The sequence below is a fragment of the Lithobates pipiens genome, unplaced genomic scaffold (assembly GCF_037356315.1).
Source record: "Lithobates pipiens isolate NorthernLeopardFrog02 unplaced genomic scaffold, aLitPip1_a1.2 Scaffold_22, whole genome shotgun sequence".
Classification (NCBI taxonomy): domain Eukaryota; kingdom Metazoa; phylum Chordata; class Amphibia; order Anura; family Ranidae; genus Lithobates; species Lithobates pipiens.
In genome coordinates this window covers 331,308,202-331,322,987 of record NW_027507784.1, presented here as the reverse complement: position 1 = coordinate 331,322,987, position 14,786 = coordinate 331,308,202, and the positions used below count along the sequence as shown (strand labels likewise).

The 14,786-nt window shown below is 43.1% G+C and overlaps 1 protein-coding gene across 1 annotated transcript in view; it reads left to right on the top strand.

The window, feature by feature from the left end:
• The window catches only part of TNS1 (tensin 1), a gene marked incomplete in the record, with an annotated part of 696,726 nt that extends 682,620 nt beyond the window's left edge, over positions 1-14,106 (top strand). The window contains 3 exon segments of the mRNA XM_077449641.1: positions 2,254-2,283; positions 3,562-3,594; positions 3,596-14,106. Of these exon segments, the coding sequence (XP_077305767.1) occupies positions 2,254-2,283; positions 3,562-3,594; positions 3,596-3,779 (247 nt within the window).
• Positions 14,107-14,786: the final 680 nt, after the last annotated feature.

Sequence of the window (14,786 nt, the reverse complement as noted above, 5' to 3'; positions counted from 1 at the left end):
ATCTCCTTTTATTTGTGTCCAGGATTGTGAATGACTGTCTAATTTAACCACCTGACCTCCGGGAAGATTTACCCCCCCCCCCCCCCCCCCCCCAACCTTCCTGATCAGGCCATTTTTGCAATACGGCACTGCATTACTTTAACTGACAATTGTGTGGTTGTGTGACGCTGTACCCATAAAAAAAATGTATATAATTTTTTCCCCCTCAAATAGAGCTTTCTTTTGGTGGTATTTGACAGCTCTGCAGTTTTTGCACTATAAACATAAAAAGCCCAACAATTTAGAAAAAATAAGAAAAAAACAATTTTTTTACTTTCTGCTATAAAACAAATCCAATACATTTTATTTTTTAAATATCTAATTTCTTAAAAAATTTTGGCCAACATGTATTCTGCTACATATTTTTGGTAAGCGCGACATGTTGGGTATCAATTTACTCGGCATAAAAAACATTATTTTTCACCATATAAAAAAATAAATTGGGCTAACTTTACTGTTGTCCTGTTTTTTTAATTCAAAAAAAGTGTATTATTTTTTTTTTTTAAAAAGTGCGCTTGTAAGACTGCTGCGCAAATACGTTTGTGATAGAAAATATTGCAACAACCCTCATTTTATTCTCTAGGGTGCTAGAAAAAAAAAAAGTATAATGTTTGGGAGTTTCTAAGTAATTTTCTAGCAAAAAAAAAAAAAAACCCAGTTTTTAACTGAAAAAGTGGCCTGGTCCTTAAGTGGTTAATGCATAGGATGCATTAAGGTGAAAAACAGGAACATTTACAACCCATTTAAGCTCTTTGATCTTTTCACGCCTATTTCTGACATTTGTTGCTTTCAAGTTAAAATCAGTATTTATTTTGCTTAGAAAATTAGTTGGAACCCCCAAACATTATATATCATTTTTTTTTAGCAGAGACCCTAGAGAATAAAATGGCAATCAATGCAATATTTTATGTCACACTATATTTGCGCAGTGCTCTTTCAAATGCATTTTTTTTGGAGGGAAAAGACACATTCATGAATTAAAAAAAAAAAAAAAACGTAAAGTTAGCCAATTTTTTTTTTTTTATAAAATGTGAAAGATGATGTTACGCCGAGTAAATAGATACCTAACTCACGCTTTGCCTAACTCACGCTTTGAATTGCGCACACTGGAATGGGCGACAAACTACGGGTACCTAAAAATCTCCATAGGCAACGCCTAAAAGGTTAGAGTTACAGAGGAGGGTCTAGTGCCTAGAATTATTGCCTCACTCGGACAATCGTGGTGATACCTCACATGTGTGATTTGACACTGTTTACATTTTGCAGGCGCGACTTGCGTATGCGTTTTCTTTGTTGCGCGGAGCACGCGGAAGCAGGGACGCTTTAAAAAATGTATTTATTTATGTTTTCTTATTTTATTTATTTTTTACATTGTCCCTTAAAAAAAATAAAAATAAATCTGATCACTTTTATTGCTGTCACAAGGAATGTAAACATCCCATGTGACAGTAATAGGTGATGACAGGTCCTCTTTATGGAGGGATCGGGGGGGGGGGGGTCTAAAATACCCCAAATCTCTCCTTTGCACTTAAAAGTGTTCGGATCGCTAAGATGGCATTTCTGAATACTCTGTTTTTTTTTTTTTAAATTGGCGCCATTGGCAGCTGAGTAAACCGGGCGTCATGACGTCGCTTCCAGGCTTTTACATTGGAGACCCGATCAAAGCCGAATCCAGCTTTGTTGGGGTCTCAGCCATGGTGGCGGACGGGCCGGCTGGTGATTGGGGTCTCCGGTGGGACGGGAGGCCCGGGAAGAGTGGCGGAAGGCGGTGAAAGGGGGGAGGGGACGTCCTCTCCGCTCCTTTAAGATAACAGGCGAGCGGCTTTTAGCGCATCGGTCTTTTTTTATCACTAAGGAGCCGACCACCGCTATAAAAAAAAAACAGCGCTGGGGTGATGCCTGCAGCTGCTCCTTCAAGCCAAGAACGCAAATTTGCGTACGGTCGGTGTGAAGGGATGATCTTTCTATCTTTCTGCACTCCATTACCTTCGGTGTGGTTTAAGGGGTCTAATGCCGCATTCAACAGCCACCCATACATTTAATAATTGGCATCCTATCCTCCTCACGTCATAGGTGACATTGGTTGGGAGTTGTCCCCAGTGTTGGATCTTGGTGACCCCTCCATTGATGTAGTTCCTGTATGAGGAATACAATGCTCTCCAGCCATTACTGAGCCTGTATTTCTGTTAATCAGAGTTTTTGTTGCTTCTCCAGGTGGATGAAGTCAGATGGAAGCCCAGCAAAGTAAGTCAAGAATTCATAAGAGTAAATAGTGGATAGAATTAAATATGTCTTAGTACTTCCATACAATTCAATAAAAATTGATGGTAAACAATAAGAAAACATACCAAGAGGGCACAGTATGGGGGTGGGGGGAACAATGGCAGGCGGGCACAGTATGGGAGGGGTGGTCAGGAGAACACAGTCTGGAGAGGGGGGTGGGGTCAGGATGGCATAGTACAGGGGGTAGGAGGCAACATTACAGGGGGCAGGAGGGCACAATATTACAGTAAGGAGAGCACAGTAAGGTGGGGTGGCAAGAGGGCTCAATACAGGGGGGCACTAGTAGGGCACAGTACAGAAATAAGTGGGTTCAGTATTGGGGGGGGGGGGCGGTCAGGAGGGTGTAACATATTAGGGTCGGAGAGCACAGTCGGGGGGGGGGGGGAGCGGGGGTGTCCGGATGGCATAGTACAGGGTAACAGGGAGGGGGCATGAAGGCAAAGTACAGGGAAGAAGGTGGGCACAGTATTGAGGGGGGCCAGGAGGACACAATAGTAGGGTCAGGAGAGCACAGCTTGGAGGGGGGGGGTCCAGGTGGCATAGTACAAGAAGGGGCATTAGGGCACAGTACAGGGTGGGTAGGGAGTGACATTACAGGGGCAAGAGGGCACAATACTAGGCTCAGGAGAGCACAGTACAGGGGGAGGGGGGTAAAGAGGGCTTAGTACGGGGGGGGGGGGGAGAGCAGAAGGCCACAGTACAGGGAAGAAGGTGGACACAGTATTGAGGGGGGACAGGAGAGCACATTATTAGGGCCAGGACAGTCTTGGGGGGGGGGGGGGGGGCCGGAAGGCATAGTACAAGGAGGGGGCATGAGGGCCACAGTACAGGGAAGAAGGCGGACACAGTATTGAGGGGGACAGGAGAGCACAATATTAGGGTCAGGAAAGCACAGTCGTTGGAAGGGGGGGGGGGGGGGGGGGGTCCGGAAGGCATAGTACAAGGAGGGGCATGAGGGCACAGTACAGGGCGGTAGAAGGCAAATGAGATTAAGGGGGCAGCAGGGCACAGTACGGGAAGGGGGGGGGGGGAGGGTGGAAGGACACAGTACAGTAAGGACAGCTTAGTAACAGCGCAACTATCTTGTCAAATCTGGGACAGTTGGCAAGTATTATGTAATGCAGGATTATCACACCTGGGGCCCTGCGCAGTGCCCAGAATTGCCCGTAGTTCAAGGTGGCCCTGTAATAACCAAAATCTCACCTCCATTAACGCATCCATTTTGCTGCTTCTCTCCAGGCTCTTCGGCTTCGTCGCCCGAAAACAAGGAGCACGAGGACAACGTGTGCCATCTGTTCGCGGAGTTGGACCCCAACCAGCCGGCCACTGCCATAGTCCAACTTCGTCTCCCGGGTGATCGGCTTACAGAAAAGATGAATGCCCCCCCCCCCTCCCCCCCCAAATCTCCCACACGTGGTCATCTCCTCCTGTTTATGAACCAGCCCAAAGTTTGCTGAACAGACTCCTAAAGAAGGCGAGAGAGCAAGTGCATTGTGGGAAATCGCAAGTGATTATGGGGGCCGTTTCTGCTTGGAAGCGATCAGTAAAAAAAAAAAAAAAAAAAGACACAATTGAGGGAAATTTCCCGTTTTCCAATGAAGTGGCAGAAAAGGACTGCAAAAACGCCGCAATTTTTTGGGTCACTTATCAGCCTGCTCATTATTCCGATCCTGCAAATACTAAATGGCATACTCAACTACGTGCGTATATAAACCTATCTAGCATACACAGAATTTATAAGGAATTTTAGAGAAAAAAAAAATATATATAAGGCTATATTTTGTATAAATGCATTGAGTGTACAAAGCTACCTATATTTACTGTCTTTTTAAATAAAATTAACCCTTTTAAATAAAGTGTATCCAATTGAGATCGAGGAGAACGGGATTATACAAAAACGTTTTTTTTTGTTTTTTGGAGCAGGCACTTCTGAGAACTTTCAGAACTTTCAGAACTTTGCACTAATGTACCTTGTCTATGGCGAGCAATCCTGGTCAGATGGCGACACCTAGTGGTCAGAATGAAGTTTGCGATTCATAAGAAAAAAAAAAAAACCTTGCGCTTTCTTTCTTTTTTTTTTTTTTTTGGTAGAACTTTAAGGAGACAGTAAATGAAGGTTTAGCCTGTGTATCCTTATTTTGCTTTTAACATTAAAACACACTGCAAGGAATTTTTTTTTAATGATTACTAAGCAAGTTGATTGAATGAATTATGTCGCAAAGTTTCAAATTCTTTTTTTTTTTTTTCCTGGTCTTTTTAATAATTTAATAATAATTCAAGGACCGGCAATGTTCTGTAACCTGTAGCAACCACAAATCTAATTTAGTTGGCCTTTGATGTAGGAGCTAATCATTGGTTGATGTGGGTTACTACGCGTTTGTAGAGCCGTTTGCACAGTCTTAGAAATCAATGACAATAGGAAATAAGCTTCCTTGGGGAAAAAGGTGCAATCTTTTAAAACTGATAGGGTTGGAGACACAGGGACATGCAGTATGTAATAAGGACTGTCTGTATTATCCTGCAGCCAGATTTGGTCTTTCCAACTGACATTCTCCAACTGACGTTTTTGGCATGGAATCTAATTGGTTACATTGAGGGGCAACAGATGATGTTCTTATAAAGGAAACCATTCATCAGACAAGCACAGCTACCTTCAATTTCTATGCAGATATCAGAGAGGGAGCGTCTGATACTTTGTTGCCCTTAGAGATCTTTCTATCAGAGAGAGCGGCGCGTCTGATACTTTGTTGCCCTTGCAGATCTAGCAATCAGAGAGGTAGCAACTGATACTTTGTTGCCCTTACAGATCTGGCTATCAGAGAGGGAGCCTCTAATACTTTGTTGCCCTTAGAGGTCTCATGTAAGTCTGGAGAAAAGCAGGAATTACAGGTCTCCGTCTACCAACAATAGAAGCCTCCGATGGAAGATGCCACTTCTCTGATTCCTGGGCTAATAGACTCTTTCTACGGTAGCGAAGCTGAACTTTTTCACTGTTTTTCAGCTTCACTGTATATGACTTGACCACCCCAGAACTAGAAAAAGTATGGTGGAAGGAGTGCCCAACATCCAAAAAAAAATGTGAGTTTGATGGGGGTTTAAAAGGCGAAGTATATCACGCCAACGCGTTTCAGGGGGAAGGAACTCCCCCTTTTTTTAGGGCTGTTGCTGCATGGTAATGGAAGGGGGAAATTTCCTCTGACTGATTGTGCCTCTACCGCCGGCACTATGACAGCTCCCTTTCTGATATTTTATGAACGCACCCAGTCTGGGACTCCTCCCCTTCGCCAAACAGCCCTGAAGAAGGGGGGGAGTCCGTTTCCCCTGAAACATGTTGGCTTGATATACTGTGTTGCTACTTTCAAAAAACGCTCTTTAAACCCACCATCAGACTCTAATTTCAGTGGACACTGGGCGTTCCTTCCTCAATACCTTTTTTCGAGTCTACGCGTGGAAAAGACCAGAAGGCCGCGCCAAAAAGGAAGCAGCCCAAAAGCCTTAGAGGGCTCACCGCCACTACTACTAGGTTTTTCTTCCTACTTGCCCACGTCAATCGCCCACCTGCGACCAGTGACTGATCGAGTTAGCCCAGGGCGGTCTCCAGCACAAACGAGACTCCCCCCCCCAGAAGTAGACAGTCTTGGGAGGCGGAGGGTGGTAGCTCCCATCTGAGGCTTCTCGCCTGGGTTTTATTTTTCTTTATTCTCCCTTCTGTGTCTCTGACCCGCTACATTTAATATAAATGAAGGATCTTGTTTTCATTGTTTCATTCATATTCAGATGGAATGGCTGCGACGTTGTTTTATTTACTCGTTCACACTAACTGTTGAGATCATTGTATCAGATTCGGACTACTAAGAATACTGCTTTTGGACTGTTTTATATATATATATATATATATATATATATATATATATATATAATTTTTTATTTTAAGCTACAACTGACCTTCCTGTGTAGCAAGCTTTGGCTCGGGGTGGAACTACAAGTCTCAGAAAGACTTCTGGTGATTGTAGCTCCCCTCCAGCCGACAATCACCTATCCTTGCCTTAAAACGGCCTTGCTGTACTTAGCAGCTTTGTGACTACTGAATCCGCATCTCTCCGGCTCATCTACAAATTTCTATATATCCATATGATATGATACGATATGAGCAGTTTTGCTACAAAGAAAATGCAATTCATAATAATAAAAAAATAGATAAAAAAACTTCCAATTTGCGTCCGTTTCACCCAATCACGGAGTACTTTAGTGCATCAGGTGCTCTGTACTTGCTCCATAGGCAGACGTAGTCAGTACATCGGATTCGCATTAGTATCCCCGCAGCCGATGCATCGGATACTGCCGCAGTCTGGTTATTTTATTGGTTGTGCTATACCTGCTTTGTCTCCTGTCTTTGGCACATATGTACTCCCATTTTTCGATCGTCGTTAGATCCCATGTCATGGGCTGCTCTATCATTAATTATTAATCCTCCGTTTCATAGTTATGCAAACCCTACCATACAGTATTAACTCTCAGCTTGTTATTTATACAGATGACTAAGGCACCTAGGTAGAGTCAGACCGGATCTACTGCGAGAAGGGCAAGAAATGGTTATGACTTCCTTGCTTTTTCTTTTATGTTGCTTTCAAACTTTTTTTTTTTTTTTTTTAAGTCGGACAACTTTGTTGTTCAACTTTCTACTTAAAGTGGTTGTAAACCCTTCCATATACCCAGTGTAGTGACTCTCCTCAGGTGATACGCAGAGATGAAACCAATTTTCCTACATGAGTTGTACCTATTTATCTACAGACATCTTTCCCCCTACAACCATTCAAAGTGCAGAATTTACACAGGATCTCTCCGCTCTGAAAAGCAGGGGGCGGAGAGAGCTGAAGTTACATCAGTGAGGAGAGCTCTGAGAGCGGATTGGAGGGCCACTGATAAGGCAGTACAGCCAGCCCTCCTGTACTGGGCCTGGGCCCCATCCGCTCAAAAAGGGGGGCCCGGGCACCTGCTGAGTAGGAGGTCCGGCTGTACTGTCTTATTGCAGATAACGATCCTCTTCTGCCTCCCCCCGCAATGCTGCCAGCTTCTGCCTCCTTTTTCTCTCCCAGGGGGGTTGGTTCTAACACATGCACCCTGTCTATCTGCTGTCTGGGCCCCCCTGTGCACCCCTTTCCCACCTCAGCGCTGCCGGCTTCCCTACTCTCCCACCGGCAGCTTCTAGGGGGAAGTTTCAGGATGGGGAGCGGGGAAAGGAGGTCGATAGATATGTTGTTTACTGACCCCTTCCTTTCCGGAATGAACACGGTGAGCGATTGGTACCAATCAGTCCTGTGTCTATTCATCACTGAAGCATAGTAAATTGGGTTTACCAAGCTTCAGTTTGTAAAAGAGCAGGACACTTCAGAGTGCTTCCTATTCATTCATCTGTGCAGCTGAAGCTACGGAGAAAGGGACTGATAAATCTATTATATCCTTGGTCACTTTCGGGAAAGGGGGGTATGAATTCTAACAGCACCATTACCCTTCACTTAGCACGCAGAAACAGACCTGAGGCTGTCAATCACAGGCTGTGTGCTGGAGCTCCCTCCCCTCTCTTGGTGTCAGAAGTGATTCATGCTGATGGCAGAGGAAGGAAGCAGCAGGCATAACTTACACTTAGTGATCTGGATTGAGACAAGTACACACTATGGAGGGATAGGTTTTCTTCATATTTCATGTCTGAGGTTTACAACCACTTTAAATATTCAATAGTCTATAAGCATAAAGAAAACAAAATATATCGTATGCAACAAAAAATAAATAAATAAAAAAATAAAAATAAAAAGATTGTGTTGACTATACAATTGGCTTTAGCGATAAAAAAAAAAAAAAAAAAACGTATTATTATTATTCAGTATTTATATAGCGCCAACAATTTACGCAGCGCTTTACAATGTAAAAGGAGACAATTCAGTTACAATACAATAAAATACAAGAGGATTAAGAGGGCCCTGCTCAGAAGAGCTTACAATCTAATAACTAAAAAAATATATGTAGCATGCAATTAAAAATTCAAATCTGCAAAAGACTATTTCAGGAGAAATTCTACCGTTTTGCACCGTTCTTGTACTTTCAGTAGCTCTCAGTCCTTCTCTACAATAAAAACCCCTTGTGGATTCTGTACCATATACAGCGTATGTCCCTTAAACATTTATTTTTATTTTTTATGTATAGGGGTAATAGCCCCCGTTCTGAGCTTTGGCTCCATCGTATAGAGGCCATGGTGGTCCTTTTGAAGACCTACAGCTTTAACGTCAACTCCTTTCCATTAAACCCTGATTCCTTTCCTGGATTCCTCCCCGACGACTAACGTTCGCCAGATACACTCTTTGCTGAAACGAATATTTTGGCCTTATAACCATCAAATTTCCTTCGTCTAAATCTGCTCAACTGTCATCCACGAAAAAACCCCCCAAAAAGGTGACTAACGATCGTTATATTCCCCTGTTTTTTTTTTTGTTTTTTTTTATAAAGAAGGATCTAGCATGTGAGAAGGTTTCAGAGGAGGGTGAATCCTATGGGAGGCGTGAGTGTGTGCGTTTTTCTTTATTTTTTTGCGTGTGGGCTAATCGAGAAGCTCGTTAGTTTTTTTTATTTTTATTATTTATTTTTTAACGTGATGTAATAAAGGCACTTAGGTAACTGCTGTAACCCTGTGCCCCCCTTTCTGTGTGCTGTAGGACGGTGGCCCTCAAGTAACCCCAACAGGCCATGTTTTGGGAATTTCTCTTGTATAAATTAGCTGTCGAAAATACCAAGCCATTGACTCTGATTGAAAGCACCTGCGCAAGATAAAGGAAAACCTGGAAACGTGGCCTGTTGGGGGGGGGGGTACTTGAAGACAGGGTTGAGAACCACTGCTTGTAGGAGACCACCCTGAACAAGTCCCACTCGGTGTCTTATAGGACCATCAGAAACAGGCGGTCAGGGTGCAAAGGGTTAAAGCAGCGTGCCGGAGGAAACACCCCGTGTCGCCCCTTTGGCTGTGGAGGAGGGCGGTGGAATCTTTGTCCCTCTGTCCAGCCGTGGAAGGGTATTCAGTGTGAAGGACTCAATGCAGTGTGTAGAAGAGGGCTGGTTTATGTGTTACTAATGAGGAGATAACCTGTTGTTGTTTTGTTTTTAATGTGTAGCAAGTTTAGCTTATAATTTTTAAATGCTACTGAAGATTTTAAAGAAGGTTTTGCCTTATTGGGTACAGGCTCCTGCAAATTCACTCAGTGTGCAATGTCCTATCTTCCAAGAAGGTCATAACACTAAGGGGGTCTCTTTAAAAAAAACATTTGCTGCACGAATGTCAGAAGCCTTCGTACAAGCTGAGCAGAGTTTCACTATCATTTTTTGTAAGAGATGAATGCCAGTGTTGTCAGCTCCATCTAGTGGCTGAAATGCGATATAGTTTTTCTCATCGAGGCGTTTCAGAAAACGGTACCGCATTTTGGTCACTAGGTGGAGCTGACAATACAGGCATTAAAGTGGCTCTACAGCATGATCCCTCCTCTCCACCCCCCCCCCCCCCCCCCCCACTTTAAAACAAAAAAAAAAAGTCCATCCTCATCCCTCCTTTGCAGATCATTCACCTAGGTGAATGACGTGTACTGTCCCCCCTTTGCCACCTGGGATGGGCACATCATGTATCCCAGGAGGCAAAGCCTTCAACTTGGTAAAGATGGGCCTAGATGGGGGGTCATTGAGACCCTGGAACAGCCAGCAGCTTCTCGATAATGTCAGAGCAGTAGAGAAGAGGATCTCCACAGGACAGTACTGGATCCACTGGGTGGGTGAAGAAACAAAGGCTTACACACAAATGCTTTTGAAATCTGGACAGCAAATGTTTTATAAATTGACCCCTAAATGTAATGTTTTATCATTTCAAAGACCCTATAGGGGGCAGCACTGTGGCTCAGTGTTTAGCCCTTCTGCCTTTGGATTCTTGGTTTGAATCCCGGCCAGGATACCATCTGCATGGACTTTACATGTTTTCCCTGTGCTTACATGAGGTTCCTCTTGGTAGTCCCATGTTTCAAAGACATGCTGGTAGGTTAACCGGCTCCTGTCCAAATTTTCACTTCGTATTCGTGCATGGGTCTTAAAATCCCAACTGGACCCTCGTAACACTATGGTAGGTACTGTAGCTAATGCAGCTCTGGTACTTATTTCAAACTTGGAGCCACAGAAAAAGTAAGGTTCCAAGGTTTCTAAGAGCACCAAAGATCACAACATGGTCATGGTGGTGGAATGGATGGAGATTATAGGACCTCTGTTTTATCCAAATTTGATATTCTGTTTATAGTGGAGGTGTAAAAATTCCCATCGGAATTTTATTAGTACTTAAGCTATTGAATCTCTTAATATATAAGTGATGTTTTGTTATCCTTGTAGATGATTGAGCTGGATACAGTAGTATCTAGAGCACATGTTCTATTAATGACAAAACTCAACCACTCTTCTTCATTAATCCTTAGCTCGTGATTGGGGAGCAGGTTGTCCTTGGTAGGTGCCAAAAGATCCCACAGTACAAACAAATGGCAACCACCCCAACCTATAACTGGCCTTTGCCAATGGATCCCACAGTAAAAACAAATGGCAACCACCCCAACCTATAACTGGCCTTTGCCAATGGATCCCACAGTACAAACAAATGGCAACCACCCCAACCTATAACTGGCCTTTGCCAATGGATCCCACAGTAAAAACAAATGGCAACCACCCCAACCTATAACTGGCCTTTGCCAATGGATCCCACAGTACAAACAAATGGCAACCACCCCAACCTATAACTGGCCTTTGCCAATGGATCCCACAGTACAAACAAATGGCAACCACCCCAACCTATAACTGGCCTTTGCCAATGGATCCCACAGTACAAACAAATGGCAACCACCCCAACCTATAACTGGCCTTTGCCAATGGATCCCACAGTACAAACAAATGGCAACCACTCCAACCTATAACTGGCCTTTGCCAATGGATCCCACCTGGTGTTCACAATAATGCCTCTAGCCACAACGATGGTCAGTGTCTGGTTCCTTAGGTCTTCCTCGATGTGTTTGAGCCAAGTTTTCTTCAGTGCTGCTTGTTGAACCATAAGAAAATTCAGCAGCTCTTTATAAAACTACAAAGGCAAAGCAATGATTTCATTTCAGCATAGTATGTAGAAGTCTATGGACTTTTGGAATACCCCATTTAAGGGTGGAGCCTGTACCCATAAGCTATTGTTTTGTATTTCACGGTTCCTGTGATACATCATTCCCATTCTATAGACATTGATGATTTTTATTATAATTAACATGACTTATATTTAGGGAAAGGTATTCTAGCTAAGAGGGAGCTTGAGAACAATTATGGTTGGTGGATTGTAAGTGACAAGATGTCCACTTGAATGAAAGCAGCTAAAAGGAACGCTAAAGCTGAACTCTCAAAGCCGGGCTCTCAAACTGTTGGAGGGAAGGGATGACAAGGAGCATAATGATGGAGGGGAGACAGCAGAGAGATGACCCTGCAAGGAATACTGCTACTCCTTCACTGTGCAATCACAGGCAGGGGGTGGAAATATGACCTAGCTGTGTCATTCTCAGTCCTGGGTGGACAGAACTGCAGATACTTTTGGCAGATATTACAAATCGCATATATTTTGTATGTATTTCACCTGGTTATGAAGCTGTTTGCCTGGAGTTCAAATTACGGCACTCCATCTTGTGAAGAATCATGAGTCACGGCATGTCCACCAGTAGGTATGGAATGTTGGGACGTTTAGCTCTTCCAACAGCTATGGGGCCAAAGTTGGCTAAAGCCTTGTTTAAAAAAGTAAACTTGGTTCTTTCCATTCCTCTTACTAAAATCTGTAAAACAAAGCAGAAAATGATTTCTTCTTTTCTAGTCTGGGGTACCAACCCAGCAAGACGGACCTTTTGGCCAAGTGAACTCCACCAACCTTGAGATCATCATCTCTTTTCCTCCATGAATGTGGATTAATGAACCTGACTTTATTTTTCTATGTAGTCAACTGAGTGCGGAATGAAAACTTAGCCTATAGCATCACTGTGTCCTTACCTATATATATATATATATAATGTTTAAGTGACAGCACTTTTCTTACACATGCATGTGAACTCACACATGGACAGAGTATTTTACGGGAGAGGGGGGCAGTTGGAACCACTCATGCACTTGCCACCAAGGATCGTGGCCTTAGTTGGGAGATCTTCTCACGGCTCAATACGAGTTGAAATAAGTAGGTCCTCCCAGCAACAGAGAAGCCACGTTGCTGTATAGCTTGCTCGACACTGGACACACAAACCTTGTAATATAGAAAGACAATAACCAAAGACACTTCTTTCTTGAGAAGCCATGTTGCCGTACATTGCCTTAAGCGTTCTTTTGCTGGAGATGTGGTGTTGCTACTGCTTAGGCTCCTAAATCAACAAGAGGTCTGTATCTCGATGTAAATGGTCTTTGTATCATAAAAAAAGTCCAAAGGATGTATAGGTCATGGTGTAAGTATATCTAACAGACTTTTCGTACACACAAAATGGGTGTTTATATCATATACACCAAGTGACCTTTAGACCATTAAATTCATAGAATCACATAACCGAAGTTGGAAATTGTGTCCTTGCTATGATTTCTTGTCAACTTGTAGGCCTTTAGAGTCAACAGATGTCCAATTCTGAAGACCAAGTGAGTTTTGGTAGAGTAGGCGGACTTTGGGTCTATAGATTAAGAAAATGGAAAGCTCTAGGCTCTTTAGGTTCAAGTGTCAATCTCCATGCTAGACCTGAAAATGTTGACTTGGGTTAATCTGGAGCTCTAGCCAGCCAAAGTTTAGATAATTCCAGGAAATGCAACTCGTGGCAGTTGGTTCAGCCAACAGACGTTTGACCATTGCCTACTTCTCTTGTTTCCTAGGACTCTCAGGTATGAAAATTTAAGATTGTGATTTCTAAGTAAGAATGTTTTAGATTCCTTTTGCAATAAAGTCTCAGACATCATACATATTGAGCGATCTTGATGGGGAGGTGGAACATAGTAGAGTAGGACAACTTCTCCCATCCTGTAGTAAGCATTCTGAGTTACCCTACATATACCCCACATCTTACTAGCCACTTACACTTGCTGCAAGCCACAAAAAAAAAAAAAAAAAAAAAACACCCATCGCCTTCCTTTTTTCTATGTCCCCGCTATACCTAGCCACATCGTCACGTCATTGGTCGTCAACTCTCTGATTGGTAAAAGAGCCATTGGTTCCAATGGTCCCTCTACCAAGCCACAGGGTAAGACCTCGCTGCTGCACCAAACTTCGCTAAGACCTTGCCACTTGCAAAAAGACTTTACGCCTTAATGGACTAGTACCGCTTTCCGTTCTTGTGGAAGTCGGGATTCTTAACACACTTTATATATATTTTGCCTCACAACCTATCAACTGCAACCAATAACCAAAACTGTTGAAAAAAAAAAAGAAAAAATGTAAAAAAAAAAAAAGTTAAAAGTATGCAAATAAAAAAAAAATATAAAAAGGAAGAGAATACCCCCTCTCTGTATTTATATAGATGGAAATATACTTTATATTTTGTATCCATGTCCTCTTATTGTTATCACTTGTACAAAATATATGTGCCTTTTTTGGCTTATGTTGAATAGAATATTAGACCCTTTTTGCTTCCACTTTTCTGTTTGTACAGATGTCTGTAATTCTTTGCATATTATTGTATGGCTTTGTCAGTGATAACATCATATAAAATATACTTTTGCTTGGAATTGTGTCTTCGCTCTTTATTTTATAATAAACGTTAAAAAAGTGAAGTATGGCTTGAATGAAAAATGTCATAAAGTCCCCTTTTCTCAGAAGTTTTGTAGCACTAACCCCTGAAGGAGCTGCTGGTTAGATTTGGGCTTACCGTTAACTTCTTTCTCCTCACTTCACGTCTAGGGGGTGTCCCGTGGTAGATGGCCCAGTAACTTGAGAATCTGACGACAGATCCACTTAAATGGATTTTATTTGCAAAAACGTGGACCATGAACAGTGTCTTAAAATGGGATCAGAGGGTTGGAAAAGAAGTTCAGATACTCTTATGCCGCGTACACACGAGCGGACTTTTCAACATCCAAAGTCCGAAGGACTGAGTCCGTCAGACTATCCGATCGTGTGTGGGCTGCAACGGACTTTTGACTCGCCAAAGTCCGAAGGACTTTAGAATATGGAACATGCTTCAAATTTTTCCGAAGGAACTCCGCCGGACCCGGTCCCCTTCGAAAAATCCGCTCGTGTGTATGCTACTCCGACGGACTAAAACCGACGCTAGGGCAGCTATTGGCTACTGGCTATGAACTTCCTTATTCGAGCCGAGTCGTACGTCATCACGTTCGAATCCGTCGGAGTTTAGTGTGATCGTGTGTGGCCAAGTCCGCTCAGCCGAAAAGTCTGTCAGAACTCCGTC